At 39.4% G+C, this 13,725-nt stretch overlaps 2 protein-coding genes across 2 annotated transcripts; both read left to right on the top strand.

The window, feature by feature from the left end:
- Positions 1-68: 68 nt before the first annotated feature.
- On the top strand, positions 69-3,075 carry Cbr-mig-22 (the record flags this gene model as incomplete). The annotated part of the gene is made up of 8 exons (XM_002642449.1): positions 69-290; positions 366-665; positions 853-939; positions 989-1,101; positions 1,152-1,854; positions 1,905-2,057; positions 2,193-2,902; positions 2,949-3,075. The coding sequence occupies 8 exons, from the start codon at positions 69-71 to the stop codon at positions 3,073-3,075; spliced, it is 2,415 nt and encodes an 804-aa protein (XP_002642495.1).
- Positions 3,076-7,142: 4,067 nt separating this feature from the next.
- On the top strand, positions 7,143-10,068 carry Cbr-aak-1 (the record flags this gene model as incomplete). The annotated part of the gene is made up of 9 exons (XM_002642450.1): positions 7,143-7,302; positions 7,350-7,675; positions 7,721-7,982; positions 8,045-8,253; positions 8,550-8,748; positions 8,797-9,102; positions 9,605-9,757; positions 9,806-9,894; positions 9,943-10,068. 9 exons carry the CDS (start codon positions 7,143-7,145, stop codon positions 10,066-10,068), a joined length of 1,830 nt encoding a protein of 609 aa, XP_002642496.1.
- Between the last annotated feature and the right edge of the window lie 3,657 nt (positions 10,069-13,725).

Genomic DNA, 13,725 nt, shown 5'->3' with positions numbered 1-13,725 from the left:
TCTGGGTGCCTGTTGGTGAATTTTTTGACCTTGAAATTTTCTAGAAAACGGTTTCATTGTTTCAGAATATGGTTGGCGGCGGGCGAACAGGTGTACACCTTCTGCTCGGCTTCGTCATCGGCGCCGCGTTTTATCTCATACTCTACTCGTCGCAATCGGAAGAGAATTTTAAGAACTCGCTCGCGGCGTTCACATCTTGTAGGAGTCCGGAAAGCGAAGGAGTCGATGTTTTGGAGCCATCAGCGTTAGAAAAAGGACGAATTTATAAGGATGTTTCGGAACATTGGATTGTGAGTTTTCATTATAAAAAAATCAATTGTGAAGTAGAAAAACCGTTAAAATTTTTCCAACAAATTTATATTTAGGTTCATCAAGACTCAATGCCAACACCACCAGCAAATCAAGACGCGACTCCAAAAGTAACTCGAACCCGATTCGCCGCCACAGAACTCGGAACTCGAGAACGAATCATGGCTGCAGTGATGGCTGAGTCTGCACTGGCTCTTTCTATCAATGCAACACTTGGAAGGCACATCCCACGAGTTCAGTTGTTCGCTGATTCATCTCGAATTGACAATGATTTGGGCCAGCTGACAAATTTGAGTCCCTACAAGCTAAACGGACAAAAAACACATTCTATGGTGCTCGGCCTTCTTTTCAATATGGTGAGTTTCTTTTCGTTTTGATTGATTATCGACGACTATAAAGTTGGTAAAATTGATTTCAGAATCGCCTATAAAACATGATTTGTAAGTTTCTCAAATGTTGTAATGTCTATTATCCATTTGGTGTACTTTTTATGCATTTTCCCTTCTACTCCCGGAATTACCCTTCAAATAGACCTTTTTCCAGAGCACCCACGACAACTACGACTGGTTACTTCTTGCAAAAGATTCTACCTACTTCAATCCATTCGTTTTGCTGAGAATGATTGATACAGTGAGTTTTTCACAGTTTCATATACTCTAATCAATGAATTAATTTTCAGATGAACTGGAACGAACCAGTGATCATGGGAGAGCCAGCAGAAGACGGCAGTGGAAGGTGTCGACTGGATAGTGGAGTTATTTTCAGTCAACCAGCAATTGCTTTGTTGTTGATGTGAGTCTCTTGAGTTCCTAGGAATTATTTTTAAAATTGATCTAATTCAGCAACCGTGGTGCATGTAGCTCACTATCCACGGCCACTGATGATGACCAATTAGCATTCGAGAAATGTATTCAAATTGCCACCAATCTGACATGCAAACCACTTCATCAAGGAGTCCGTTATGAAGTTTGGCGAGGGGAAAGAGCTGATTCTCCAGCTGCTCATGATTCGATTGAGGACTGGAAACACTCTGCGGCATTTAGAAGAGCTCTTGTTGTACCACGTCTTCTATCGGATGCTGACGCTTCTGCGCTTCACGACTATTTCGTACGAGTTGAGATGGCAAGAGCCGATCGGGAAATCGTTAAAATGGAAGCTGATCTTTCTAGATTGGCAGAAGAAGAGGCTCGCGAGACAGGAGAAGCTATTAGCTGGCCTCCGGCACTTCCTCCATTCGCCAAACCACCGAATCGTTATCAAGTTCCAACATGGGAATACTTTACAATGACAGAGATCTTTCGAAGTGAGCCTAATCAAAATGTTCGGCGTCTGGAAGGAAAAGATTTCGATGACGTGGCAGAAGTAGTGGTGGCTGCAAGAAATGAAGTTGAATCGGAGGAGCCGGAACTGGAGTTCGTTCAGCTTCGCAATGGATATCGGGTGTTTGATCCAAGACGTGGAATGGATTATATGATCGATTTGACTTATCGGAAAACTGTAAACGAGATGCTGGATCCAGAGAATCGGTTTGAGGGAGATAATGAGGTTGGAAAAAGATTTCCTTTCATCTAAAATTTGTTTATTTCAACTTGCAGGCTGGACACGAAGAGGGACTGAAGGAGATTGTTGTGGAGAGAAGAGTGCATGTTAGTCGAATGATTGCGAGCACACAGCTGATGAATCAGGCACCATATGTGAAAGAGGACACAGATGTCACTGTGGTTATTCCGGTGGCTAGTGAGAAAGATGTGAGTGAAAAAGAAGTTTAAAGTGGGGGAAGAAAAACACTTCGAAAAGCAATTCTTCTATCCTGACTAATTATAGCAAGTCAAATTTTTACCTTCTGAAAATAAATTACTGTAACTCAATAATATCTATTTCAGGTCCTACCAGCGCGGAAACTTCTCGCCCGTCAAGCCCGTCTCTGTCTCTCGCCAACCGAAGAAACCCGAAAGACCCGTATGGTGGTTGCCGTTTTCCCATTAGTCGACACCCGTTCAGTGACTGCTATCAGCAACGATATGGAGGAATTGAAACGACGATGCAAACGATCACTTCTGGAGACTGACGTCCTGCCGGTACGCCCAGCTGTCAGTACAGAAGGAAAAGGAACGGCGGCTGCTGCCGCGTTGGATGATGCAGTGGATCGTTATGGAGCGAATAATATATATCTGCTTCTTTCGCCACATGCAGATGTACAAAAAGAGTTCTTTGATCGTGCTAGAATCAACACCATCAAGCATTATCAAGTGTTCTTCCCAGTGCCTTTTGTTGAGTACCATCCGACGATTTCTGGAATGGAAATGACTGAAAAAGAGGAGAAAGACACTCCAACAGAGCAAGCACGCGAAGCGGCACTATCCAGATTACGAGATGGAGTTGAGCCAAAAAGGAAGAGAGCTCTAATTGTACAAAAAGAGCACGGACGGTTCGATTCACAGGATTTCACATGTTTCGCAGTATATGGAGTGGATTATGTAACGGCGAGAACGAAATTAGGGGTGAATGAGAGGAGGAACGATTTGATTGCTGCGTTTTTGGGTCAAGATGGAATTCATATTCTTCGAGCAGTGGAGCCAACGCTAAGAATTCGGTAATTTTTGATTAGTGACAATGATGAAATTTTAATAAATTTGCAGGTATCACAAACGAAGCTGTGACATGGAGAGCGTTGATACTGAAGATATTGCTCGATGTGTGGATAGTAAGAAGGAAAACGTCGCAGCAAAGGATCAGCTGGCAAAACTGCTATTCCATGAGAAGTAGACACCTCGCTCATCATCTCATTTTTGAAACATGATAATAGTACTATCTGAAAATACGGTTTCTCTCTTTTATACTGAATTCTCACTTACTTTTTCTTTCACTTTTCCCGGCGCTATTTCTCACCGGCTTGCTTGCCACCTTCCCGATGCTTTATCACCCGCGTTACTCCTTTCCCGACCCCAAAAAACTACTCATATTAAAAGAACACTTCCTTCCGCATTTGTTTTTTCCCCAGTTTTGTACAATTTTCTTTGTCAAATTTGTGCCACATTCGCCTTTTTTGAATTACTAACCAAAAAAGTACATACTATCTCGATTGCCCCTCCCTCTAATTTATGAACATCTGTGATTTTTGAGACTTTTTTAGTATTCCAATATTTTTTGCATGGTTTTGAATCCGAATAAACTTTTTTTCTTGTGATGTTTGATTGAAAAATTTTGAAAGAAAAGGTTCGAACAAAAAGTTTTGTGGCGACACTCGGTGATGAAACAAGTGATGCGCCTTTAAAGTACTGTAGTTCACTGCGGGACTCGAGTGACAGAATTCGTTTTGCGCCTTGAAATTTTCGAACGTTTTCGGATTTTTTCGAATTTTTCTACTTTTTTTGCTTTTTCACCTCTTTTTACCCTTTCTCATCATATTTCACTTCATAGAACACCTACGTAGGAATCTGAAGACTAAAATTGTGTTAAAACTCGATTGATAAGAACTTTATATGTCCAGAAAGTGAATTCTTCTTGCTTCCTCTTTCCGAACTTTTAAACAATTCTCTTGCTTTTCCTTCTTTCTTTCCGTTTGTTTCCTTGACTGCGCACCCCGAGAGAAGAAGAAGAAGTGTTGTTGCGCGCGCCGGTGTCGTTTTGTTTTCATTTTTTTAATGTTTCGAAGCATTTCGTCTGTTGCTTTCTTTTGTTTGTCTGTGCACTTTTGCATACTACTTGACTGTGTTTAGGTTGATGTATCAATCAGAAGATAACCCCGTTATCATGTTGGAAGCAACGTGGAAATATTTCCTTGTATTCTGTGTTGTCTCCGAAAGAGGGAACAGCTTTTCAGACGACCAATCGACCTTGGTCTTGTCCGGAAAGCATAGTCCCTTGTCACCTGACCTAGATTTCTGTCTGTTATGTTTCAAAAAATTATGCTACAAATCCTAAAAAACAAGAAAATTCCAAAAAATTTTTGTATTTTCCTGATTTATTTTCTCCTTTTTTTCGTGCGCTTTCAGTCAAAATTTTCCGATTTTTTTGTGGAAAAATAACAGAAAAGTCGACAAAATAAATCCGGAAAATACAATTGTTTTAGGTTACTGTAGTTGTCGTTATGGGACCTTCCACAACTTCAATTTTTTGTGCTAAAATAATGTACCTTTTTTCAAATTTCTTTTCCCGCCACTCCGTGTCAACAACCCCATTTCTTCTCTCTCTATTGCTCACCGTTACTCTACATTTCATCATAGAATTCTCATTACAGTATCCCCCCTCAATGTTGTTGACAGTTTCTTTTTCTACCATTGCGCATAGGGACATGCACCTGTTTGTGCTAGGGGTATGCACCATCTGCCAGAATTCGTATAGAGAAAACAAAGTGTGTCTAGACAGTCTTTTTAGAAACTTTGCCCTTTGAGAAGCAGCCGGGCTGAGGGGCCAAAAATATCTTTTAAAGAATCTTATGATTTCGAAAAAGAAGTCAATTCTCTTTGGTGCCCCTCCATTTCTTAAGTGCATCAATCAGCCGTGAGAAAAAAAATGGGGGAAATGGATTCGAAAAGCGTCTAAATATGGTGTCTAGACCCTCTTTTTTTCAAGTAAAGCTGTCCTTCACCCCCGAATAAATTACATATTTTCGGGACCGGAAGGCTATCATTTTGGGACTCTAGTGCATTTATAGTCAGCGCAATGAATCATTTCATGCTTTTGCTAGCTTTGGAGCTCTCTTTAGAATCAGTTAGCTATGATTCATGCAGATAGATTTAGATTCTGGAGTTACAAAATATTGTAGTCTTAGAAAAAAGAGAGACGAAATTATGTCATCTGGAGATTCATACAGATTTTGAAGTCGAAATTTCCAGATTTTGAGATTTCCGGTCTTGGGGAGCATCTGAGAAATTCCAGAAAATTTTATAAAATTTTCTACGTTTTCGAGACATCTTGCCAGATTTTTCCTTTTTTTCGATTCCTGTCCGACCAAGTACCGTAAAACCTGTAATAGAAGGCCCCTAACTTTTTTACAGCAAGCTTTTCTCGGTTCCTTTGAAAGATACGAAAATTGATCAACTGATAAATTGTTCATCATAATTTCACCAACATTTTATCAGTTGACTCATTTTTGAGATTTCTTAAAAGAGCCGAGATAATTGAGCTTAAACTTGATAGTGTGGGTGCCCTTCTATTACAGGTTTTACGGTATTCTAATTTTCTTTCCTGATCCTTGATGGGCAATTAATTCAGAATGATCATATTTTGTGCTTATTTTCTAATATTCTTCCCAAATTATTCAGTTCCATGTCATTGACTTTCTAATTTATTTATGCAGTTAATCATATGACATTAACATCTATTGGCTTTTAATGAGTACTGTAGACGCTAGGCATTTCTAATACCGTATTTTCTCCAAAACAGGCCGTCAACTTTGAACTCAATTATCTCGATTCCTGTGCAAGATATCAAACATTTCTCAACTGATAAATTGTTTATCATAAAACCATTCATATTTTATCAGTTGATAGTTTTTTGGTATCTTTAAAACCGAGATAATTGAGCTCAAAGTGGACGGTCCGGATTTCAGAGAAATGCAGAAATATCATTCCCTTCTTCAGAACTTTTGAATTCCTTATTTTCTTTTTGAATCTTGTGACCTCTAGAATTTCTCGGGTACGGTAATAAGTTAGCCTTTTCGAGATATTGTGTTTTAATGACCTACAGTATCCAAACCAAAAGATCAGATGCCAGACTCCACCTCCAGATGTTGTTGACGAGAACGAGAGACTCCGCCCACTTGTCCCCCATACTGCTCTTTTCCATTTCATTCATTTGGCGCCATCCCCTCTTCTCCTTCATCTCCATCCCGCCGTGTTGTGTTGAGTGTTCACCCAGAGATACACGAAACGTTTCTTTTTCCATGCTCACCTTCTAGCTTCTCTGCGTCTCGTTTTGACCATCTCTGAGCCCTCATGGAAAAACCATATCTGAGGGGGCACATGGAGCGAGAGAGAGAGAGAAGAGGCACGAAACAGTCTGATTTGATTCTTTGAACACAGGCAAAACGAGGGGTGGGCGCCACGCCGGCTGGCTGGCTCCTTCTCCATTGTCCTTTATGAATCATCTTCACACCGAACACCCCCCCCCCCTTGTGACCTGGAGAAAGGGACGCTTTGATATTTGAATAATTGGCTTATTGAGAGACAGAAAGAGAGCGTACACAAAGTCACATGTTGTCCTATTCCTTCGTTCTTTCTGACCCAGGAAGCTTGAACCCCCTAACTTTTGACTTTGAGCTAATTTATCTTGATTTCTGTAGAAGGTATAAACAGTTATCGACTGATAAATTGTCCATCATAAATAATATCATGAACATTTTATCAGTTAACACACGTTTGATATCTTCCGTAGGAGCAGAGATAATTGAGCTCAAACTGGACAACGTTGTGCCATTCTATTGCAGGTTTTACGGCACTCTTGTCCGAAATCTGTGCGCGTTGAGATGCTCAAAAAATGCGTAGTTATCGATAGTGTTCGATAAGGCCATTTTCTAGAGGCTCCATGCGCCTTGAAGATCATTATTCTTGAAAAACCAGAACTTCTCTCTTTTGTATGGTTTCGGTTCCCATGCATTCGTTTCTGTCGTTTTTCTCCTCTCCTCAGTTATTCAATAGAAACCGTCTCAATAGATTTTGACTCTGAAAGTTCCCCATGGGTTCCAAAATTCGCTTTCTTTTCAAAATTTCCGTTTTCCGTTTCCTTCGAGATGAATCTCCATTCTTATTTATTGCCTGAAAATATCACAAAATGTCGTCCGTTTCATGGTCGTCCTCTCCCTTTTCATCGAATCTCCCCTTTTCCAGAAAATGGCACCGCCTATTGATCCCACTCAAAAACGCCAAAAACCTCCACCGCCAAATCCCCGTTTCGAGCAAATCATTGCTCTCGCTGCCACAGGACATCTGAAGATTGGGAACTTCATAATCAAAGAAACGATTGGAAAAGGAGCATTCGGAGCTGTCAAAAGTGAGTTTTAGATTTTCGGGGATACTGTAGGACATACCGACTTTCAGAGGGAACACACATTGAAACCGGATACAATGTCGCTATCAAGATTTTGAATCGTGGAAAGATGAAGGGCCTTGGAACGGTTAACAAGACTCGAAACGAAATCGAGAATCTCCAACTACTATCGCACCCCCATATCACCCGTCTCTTCCGTGTGATCAGTACTCCATCGGATATATTTTTGATTATGGAATTGGTGTCTGGTGGAGAGCTGTTCAGTTATATCACTAAGAAAGGAACGCTTTCCATCAAAGAGAGCCGACGGTACTTCCAGCAAATCATCTCAGGAGTCAGCTATTGTCACAAGCATATGATTGTTCACAGAGATTTGGTAATTATTTTTTCAAAGATGCTCAATTGATAATTCCTTTTTTAGAAACCCGAAAATCTCCTTCTCGACAGCAAAAAGAACATCAAAATCGCAGATTTTGGACTATCGAACTACATGACCGACGGTGATCTTCTCTCCACTTCGTGCGGATCCCCGAATTACGCAGCTCCAGAACTCATATCGAACAATCTCTACGTTGGACCAGAAGTCGATTTATGGTCGTGTGGAGTTATTCTGTACGCTATGCTCTGTGGAACACTTCCGTTTGACGATCAGCATGTTCCGACACTCTTTAGTAAAATTAAGAGTGAGTTTGGGAGCTTTTCAGGGGGGGGGGGTAGAGTCCGAATCATATCAAGCTCTTTCCAGGCGGGCGCTACATGGTCCCCTACTCGATGGACAAACAAGCTGCTGATCTGATCGCGTCGATGCTTCAAGTTGACCCAGTTAAACGAGCTGATGTGAAGAAGATTGTCAATCATAGCTGGTTCCAAGTAGACCTTCCATACTATCTGTTCCCAGAGTGTGAGAATGAATCGTCGATTGTGGATATCGATGTAGTTCAATGTGTGGCGGCGGTGAGTATTATTGTTGTACGGAAAAGTTGGAGCTGTGGAAGAGAAACGGCCGTGGCCGTGGCTGAATATCCCATAACGACAATTACAGTAACCATGGTCTAATTTTCGGTGTTCATTCCCTCGATTTTCAAGCTTTTCCAGTCGACAAAATTCGGTGAAAAACAAGAAAATAAATCCGGAAGATTTAATCATTTTCAGATTAAGGTAGTTGTCGTTGTGGAACTTTTGACTACGACCACCTTTTCCGCGGCTCCGAATTTAGGTACATAATAATTATTACAAACTTCTTTTTCCAGAAATTCGATGTCAAGGAGGAAGACGTCACTGGCGCTCTTCTTGCCGAGGATCACCATCACTACCTCTCGATTGCCTATCGACTCGAAGTGAATCACAAGAGAAACGCTGATGAGCATTCACAGAGGGCGATGGATGATTTTTGGGAGATTGGGAAGAATATCAAGATGGGTACAGCCTCTTTGCCGACCAGTATCAAGAGTAAGACCCCTTCTAAATTTTCAAAAACATTCTAATCCCCTTTTCTAGCAGTCAACAACGTTGGTAGAAAAATTCTCGAAGGACTCAAGAAAGAGCAGAAACGAATGACATGGAATCTGGGAATCCGCGCTTGTCTCGACCCTGTGGACACCATGTTCCACGTATACAGAAGTCTTCGAGAAATGAACATGGAATGGAAGATACTCAGCAACTTTCATATCATAGCCAGATGCCAACCGACGCCGACGAATCCAGAGCCGATAAAGATGTCGCTGCAATTGTTCAGAGTTGATAAGGATAACGGTGGTCGAGGATATATATTGGATTTCAAAGCATTGACGGAGGATGATGAAGGTAGGGAGGACATTGAAGATAAGGTATCAGATTTACAGTATTTCTCTCAAACGTTAACTGGGAGCTCAGTTATCTCGGCTCATGTGATAGATATCAAAAATGTGTCAACTGGTGAAATGTTTGTGATATTAATATAAAGAATTTATCAGTTGCCCGCTTTTTGATATCTTTGACAGGAATCGAGATAATTGAGCTCAAAATTGACGGCTGGTGTGGACTTCTATTAGAGGAAATCGGTACCGTAAAACCTGTATTAGAAGAGCCGGTCCTTCTATTGTTCCAAGGTACCTTAAGGGTAATTCTATTAGAGAGGCCCTTCTAATACAGGTTTTACGGTATATCAGATTTACCGTGTTTAGTCTAATAGAAGCTCGTCAACTTGGAGCTCAATTATCTTGGTTCTTGTGAAAGATATCTACAATTTGTCAACAGATAAATTATTGGGCTTCTACTAAAGAAATTACGGTATATGATTATGCTTTGAATAAATATGAATTTACAGCGTTCCCACCGAGCCGCTGCCGTTCACGTGCTGCCTCGATTTCTGTCGGACCTTCAACGCCCTCTAGATCAAGTGGAAATTTCAACGGAAACAACTCTCGACCGACCTACGCCACACCGCTCGTATCTCCACTTATGTCTCCAGCGACTCCATGTAAGCCCCTAACGCAAAGAAAAACAGATCTGAAATAGCTAATTTCAGCCATTACAATCCCAAAAGTTCGTGTTGATGAGGCAGAAGCTTCACTGAAATCGTCAGCTACTAATAGCTATTATATGGGAGATATCGATGTATGAAGCAATCCTAGAGAGTTCGAAAGAGCAACTTTTATTTTTCAGAATTCAATCGAGAGCCTTGACGAAATCTCCACGAAGTCGTTAGAACCCGAAGAGATTACCCGCTCCCAAACGATGGAATTCTTCGCCACAGTTCACATCATAATGCAGGCTCTTCTAGCTGAATAAGTATCCAGAAATATCAACATCTTCTCATATAACATGACTGTACAATTATGTATTTCTCTCTCCTAATTATTTTTCCTCCAATTATTTTTTTTTTCTTATCCGATTTTCTTCCATATTTTTCATTCCGCCCCCGTTTCCTCTCACCAGGTTGCCTTCCCGTATTTTTTTGTTTAAAAAGCATGTACTTAATTTTGTCTCGAGCCCATTTGTGGATTTTCATGGGATTGTATTCGACTTAACAGTAGTAGTGTGGTATTAGAAGTTACATAATAAAAACAGAAGCTTCAGAAGGAAAGAAGTAATCTTGTTCTCATTGGCACAGCTTGAATTTTTTTGAATTTTTTGTCATTTTTTCTGCTCTTTTTTCCAACTTTTTTCCGTAATTTGAGAGCAGCAACAGAATAATAATGATAATTTAGAGGTAAAAAAGATAAGAAAAGAGGAAGCTGATAACAACTGCTTCGTGGGGAAACAGACTTCCTGGACGACTACTTTTTCTCATTTTTCATTTTATCAAACTTTGATAACCACACAATCTCTTGCTGCTGAAAATGATGCGAATAGGTATTGATGAACGATGATGCGATTGGTTCGAGTCCTTTCTCAGCAACCGCTCACCCAACGTCAAGGTTAATGGCCTAATGTCATCCAGCGAGATTGTTGTCAAATCCGGAGTCCCCCAAGGAAGTGTCACTGGCCCCTTTTTGTTTCTGATCTACATTAACGACTTACTCGGCCTCTTTCCTCCCAATGTTCATGTCACGGCGTTCGCCGACGACCTAAAAATAACCGGTTCCGACCCATTGGATATGCAGAGAAGTATCGAAATCGTCGAGCACTGGTGTGACATCTGGAGACTCAAACTAGCCGAAAATAAGACGGCCGTTATGCATTATGGTAAACGCAATCCTAAGACAGTTTACTTTATTAAGGGATCCCCCATTACTCCGCATCGCTCATTCAAGGACCTAGGTATACTAGTTGATGATCAACTTCAATTCGACAAACAAATCAATCTTATTGCCTACTCTGCTAAACTCAAGTCCCGCCAAATACTGAAAACGTTCCAATCGAAAAACCCTTGTTTATATTTCCGTCTCTTCGACACCTACTATTAGACCGGTCCTCGAATACGGTTGTGAACTTTTCGATCCATCCAATGCCACACTTGCCAATAAACTAGAATCTCCTCTTCGTTTTTTCACCAGAAAAGTCTTTCAGAGATGTAATATGCCCTTCAATTCATACACCGATCGCCTATCCCAGTTCTCTATGCACCCTTCATCGCCGCACCCTTCTAGTTCTTCGTACCTATCACAAAATTGTTATAAACTCATACCATTTTCCCTCTATGTCGTCCTACATTCTTCCCAGCCATTCTAACAGAGCCCCGTATTTGTTCAAAATCAACGGTCAATACTTTGACTGCTTCCTTCACAGAAACTTGTCTATGTGGAACCGTGTATGTAAGGTGATAAATTCTAAGCTCAGTCCGGTGGCGTTTGCTAAGCGAGTAGGAGCGATTCCTTATGATATTCTGATCCCTCCCACTGACCTACAGGACTCTAGTCGGTCCGTCTGGTCATTTTAATTTTTTATTTGTACAGGTCCCATTTCTTGCCAAATTATCTATCGATTTCCCCCATGCATTGCAAATAAATATATTATTATTATTATTATATACCAAAGTCAAAAATTGGAAAGATTTGAGCTGTCTTTTGGCAAATCAATAAGCACTAGAGTTTATTATAAATCAAAAAGAAAACAGAACAGATTAGCAAATGAAAGAATACAATTTACAGGGACTGATTACCGTAAGACCTATAATATAAACTTTTAGTTTTGAGCCAATTTTGCTTGGTTCCTGTGGAAGTAATCGAAAAGTTGTCAACTGATATATATTTTTTATCAAAACATCACAAAAATTTTATCAGTTGACATATTTTTGATATCTTGCATAGTAATTCAGATAATTGAACTCAAAAATGACTCGGCAAATCAATAAGCACCATATATTATACATATAAAAAAAACAGATTAGCGAATGAAAGAATACAATTTACATGGACTGATTGCCCTCAAACTTATAATAGATGGTCTCTCCTAACTTTTAACTTTAAGCCAATTTATTTCGGTTCCTGTCAATGATATCTAAAGATTTGCCGAAAGACAGCTCAAATCTATCCTATTTTTGACTTTGATAAAATGAAAAATGAGAAAAAGTAGTCGTCCAGAAAGTCTGTTTCCCTACGAAGCAGTTGTTATCAGTTGTCTCTATTCTTATCTCTTCGACTCCAAATTATCAATATTGATCACTCTTAAATCACTGAAAAAGTTGTAAAAAAGGACTGCAAAAGGACAAAAAAATTGGAAAAAAGAACAGAAAATTCGAAACAAATCAAGATGTGAGAACGAGAACAGGATTACTTCTTACCTTCCGAAGCTTCTGTTTTTATTATGTAAATTCACACTGTTAAGTCGAATACAATCCAATGAAAATCCACAAAAGGGCTGTTTTCACTAAATGCTCTGACATGTAAAAATTATGGCTGAAATAAATATCTCGATTTAACATAATCTTTTAAAAAGTTAAAAAAACACACACATTTTGATAGAAAACTTGAAAAAAAATCAACAAATTTCTTGAAACTGGCATTATTTCACATCATTTTTTATTTGTGTTTTTCTGATTTTTTCTATTTTTACATCGTCATAACCGGAAAACTTACCAACAAACCTTTATTCCACCTGAAAAATTGTTATTCCGAATATTCCGAAATAAAATAGAAAAATCCCAATTTCAAGAAATCACTGATTTTTTAACAATTTTTACCAGTTTTTTTACTAAAAATAAGTTGTATTTTTATCAGCCAAAATTTTTTGAATTATTATGGGCGCACACAGCATCCTATATGCGCGCCTAGGCATATACCATACCCCGCGATTACCCTGTGTACAGTATTTTCTGTAATCGAAGACCACCCAAATCGTCTACTTTAAACTCAATTATCTCGAAGCCTGTGTAAGATATCAAAATTTTGCTAACTGATAAAGTGCCGGTAATGTTAAGATAAACAATTTACCTTATTTTTAATTTTGTGATATCTTTCATAGGAATCGAGATAAGTGAGCTCAAAGAACACGAGTGGGCTTCCATTAGAGGATATGTGGTATATATATATATAGATTACCCTATGTATAATGAATATATTTGATTTGTTTCCTTTATCTTTTAATATGCAACACATAAATTATACTGCCCCAGTTTGTATTCATTGCCACAGCTCTTTCATATAATATTCTCGACGAATTTTTTCTTCTCCCCTTGACAGCTTTTGCAGTTTTTGCAGTTCTCGAAAAATTTCCATTTTTGTTGAATTTTTTCTTGTGCAAAAAGAACTGCAAGCTTTCCCATACCGTATTACTTGACACGTATCATCTTTCATGTCGTTCTTTTATGACGACTCAACCATAAACTGTTTCGTTTCGATTCCATTCTTTTTGTTATGCTAAACGAAAGAAAGCTTTTTGTTAGTTTATAAGGTTTTTTCATGTCTTTCACAGTTCTCAAGATACTGTAGTTCCTCTAATACAAAGTTTATCCTTGTTATTCTAGCTCCTGTGAAAGATACAGATAATTTTTTATTCCAGTTCCCT

This window comes from Caenorhabditis briggsae, assembly GCF_000004555.2.
Source record: "Caenorhabditis briggsae complete genome, chrIII, whole genome shotgun sequence".
Classification (NCBI taxonomy): Eukaryota; Metazoa; Nematoda; class Chromadorea; order Rhabditida; family Rhabditidae; genus Caenorhabditis; species Caenorhabditis briggsae.
The sequence above is the reverse complement of the archived record's forward strand: the minus strand, read 5'-3'. Positions and strand labels throughout refer to the sequence as shown.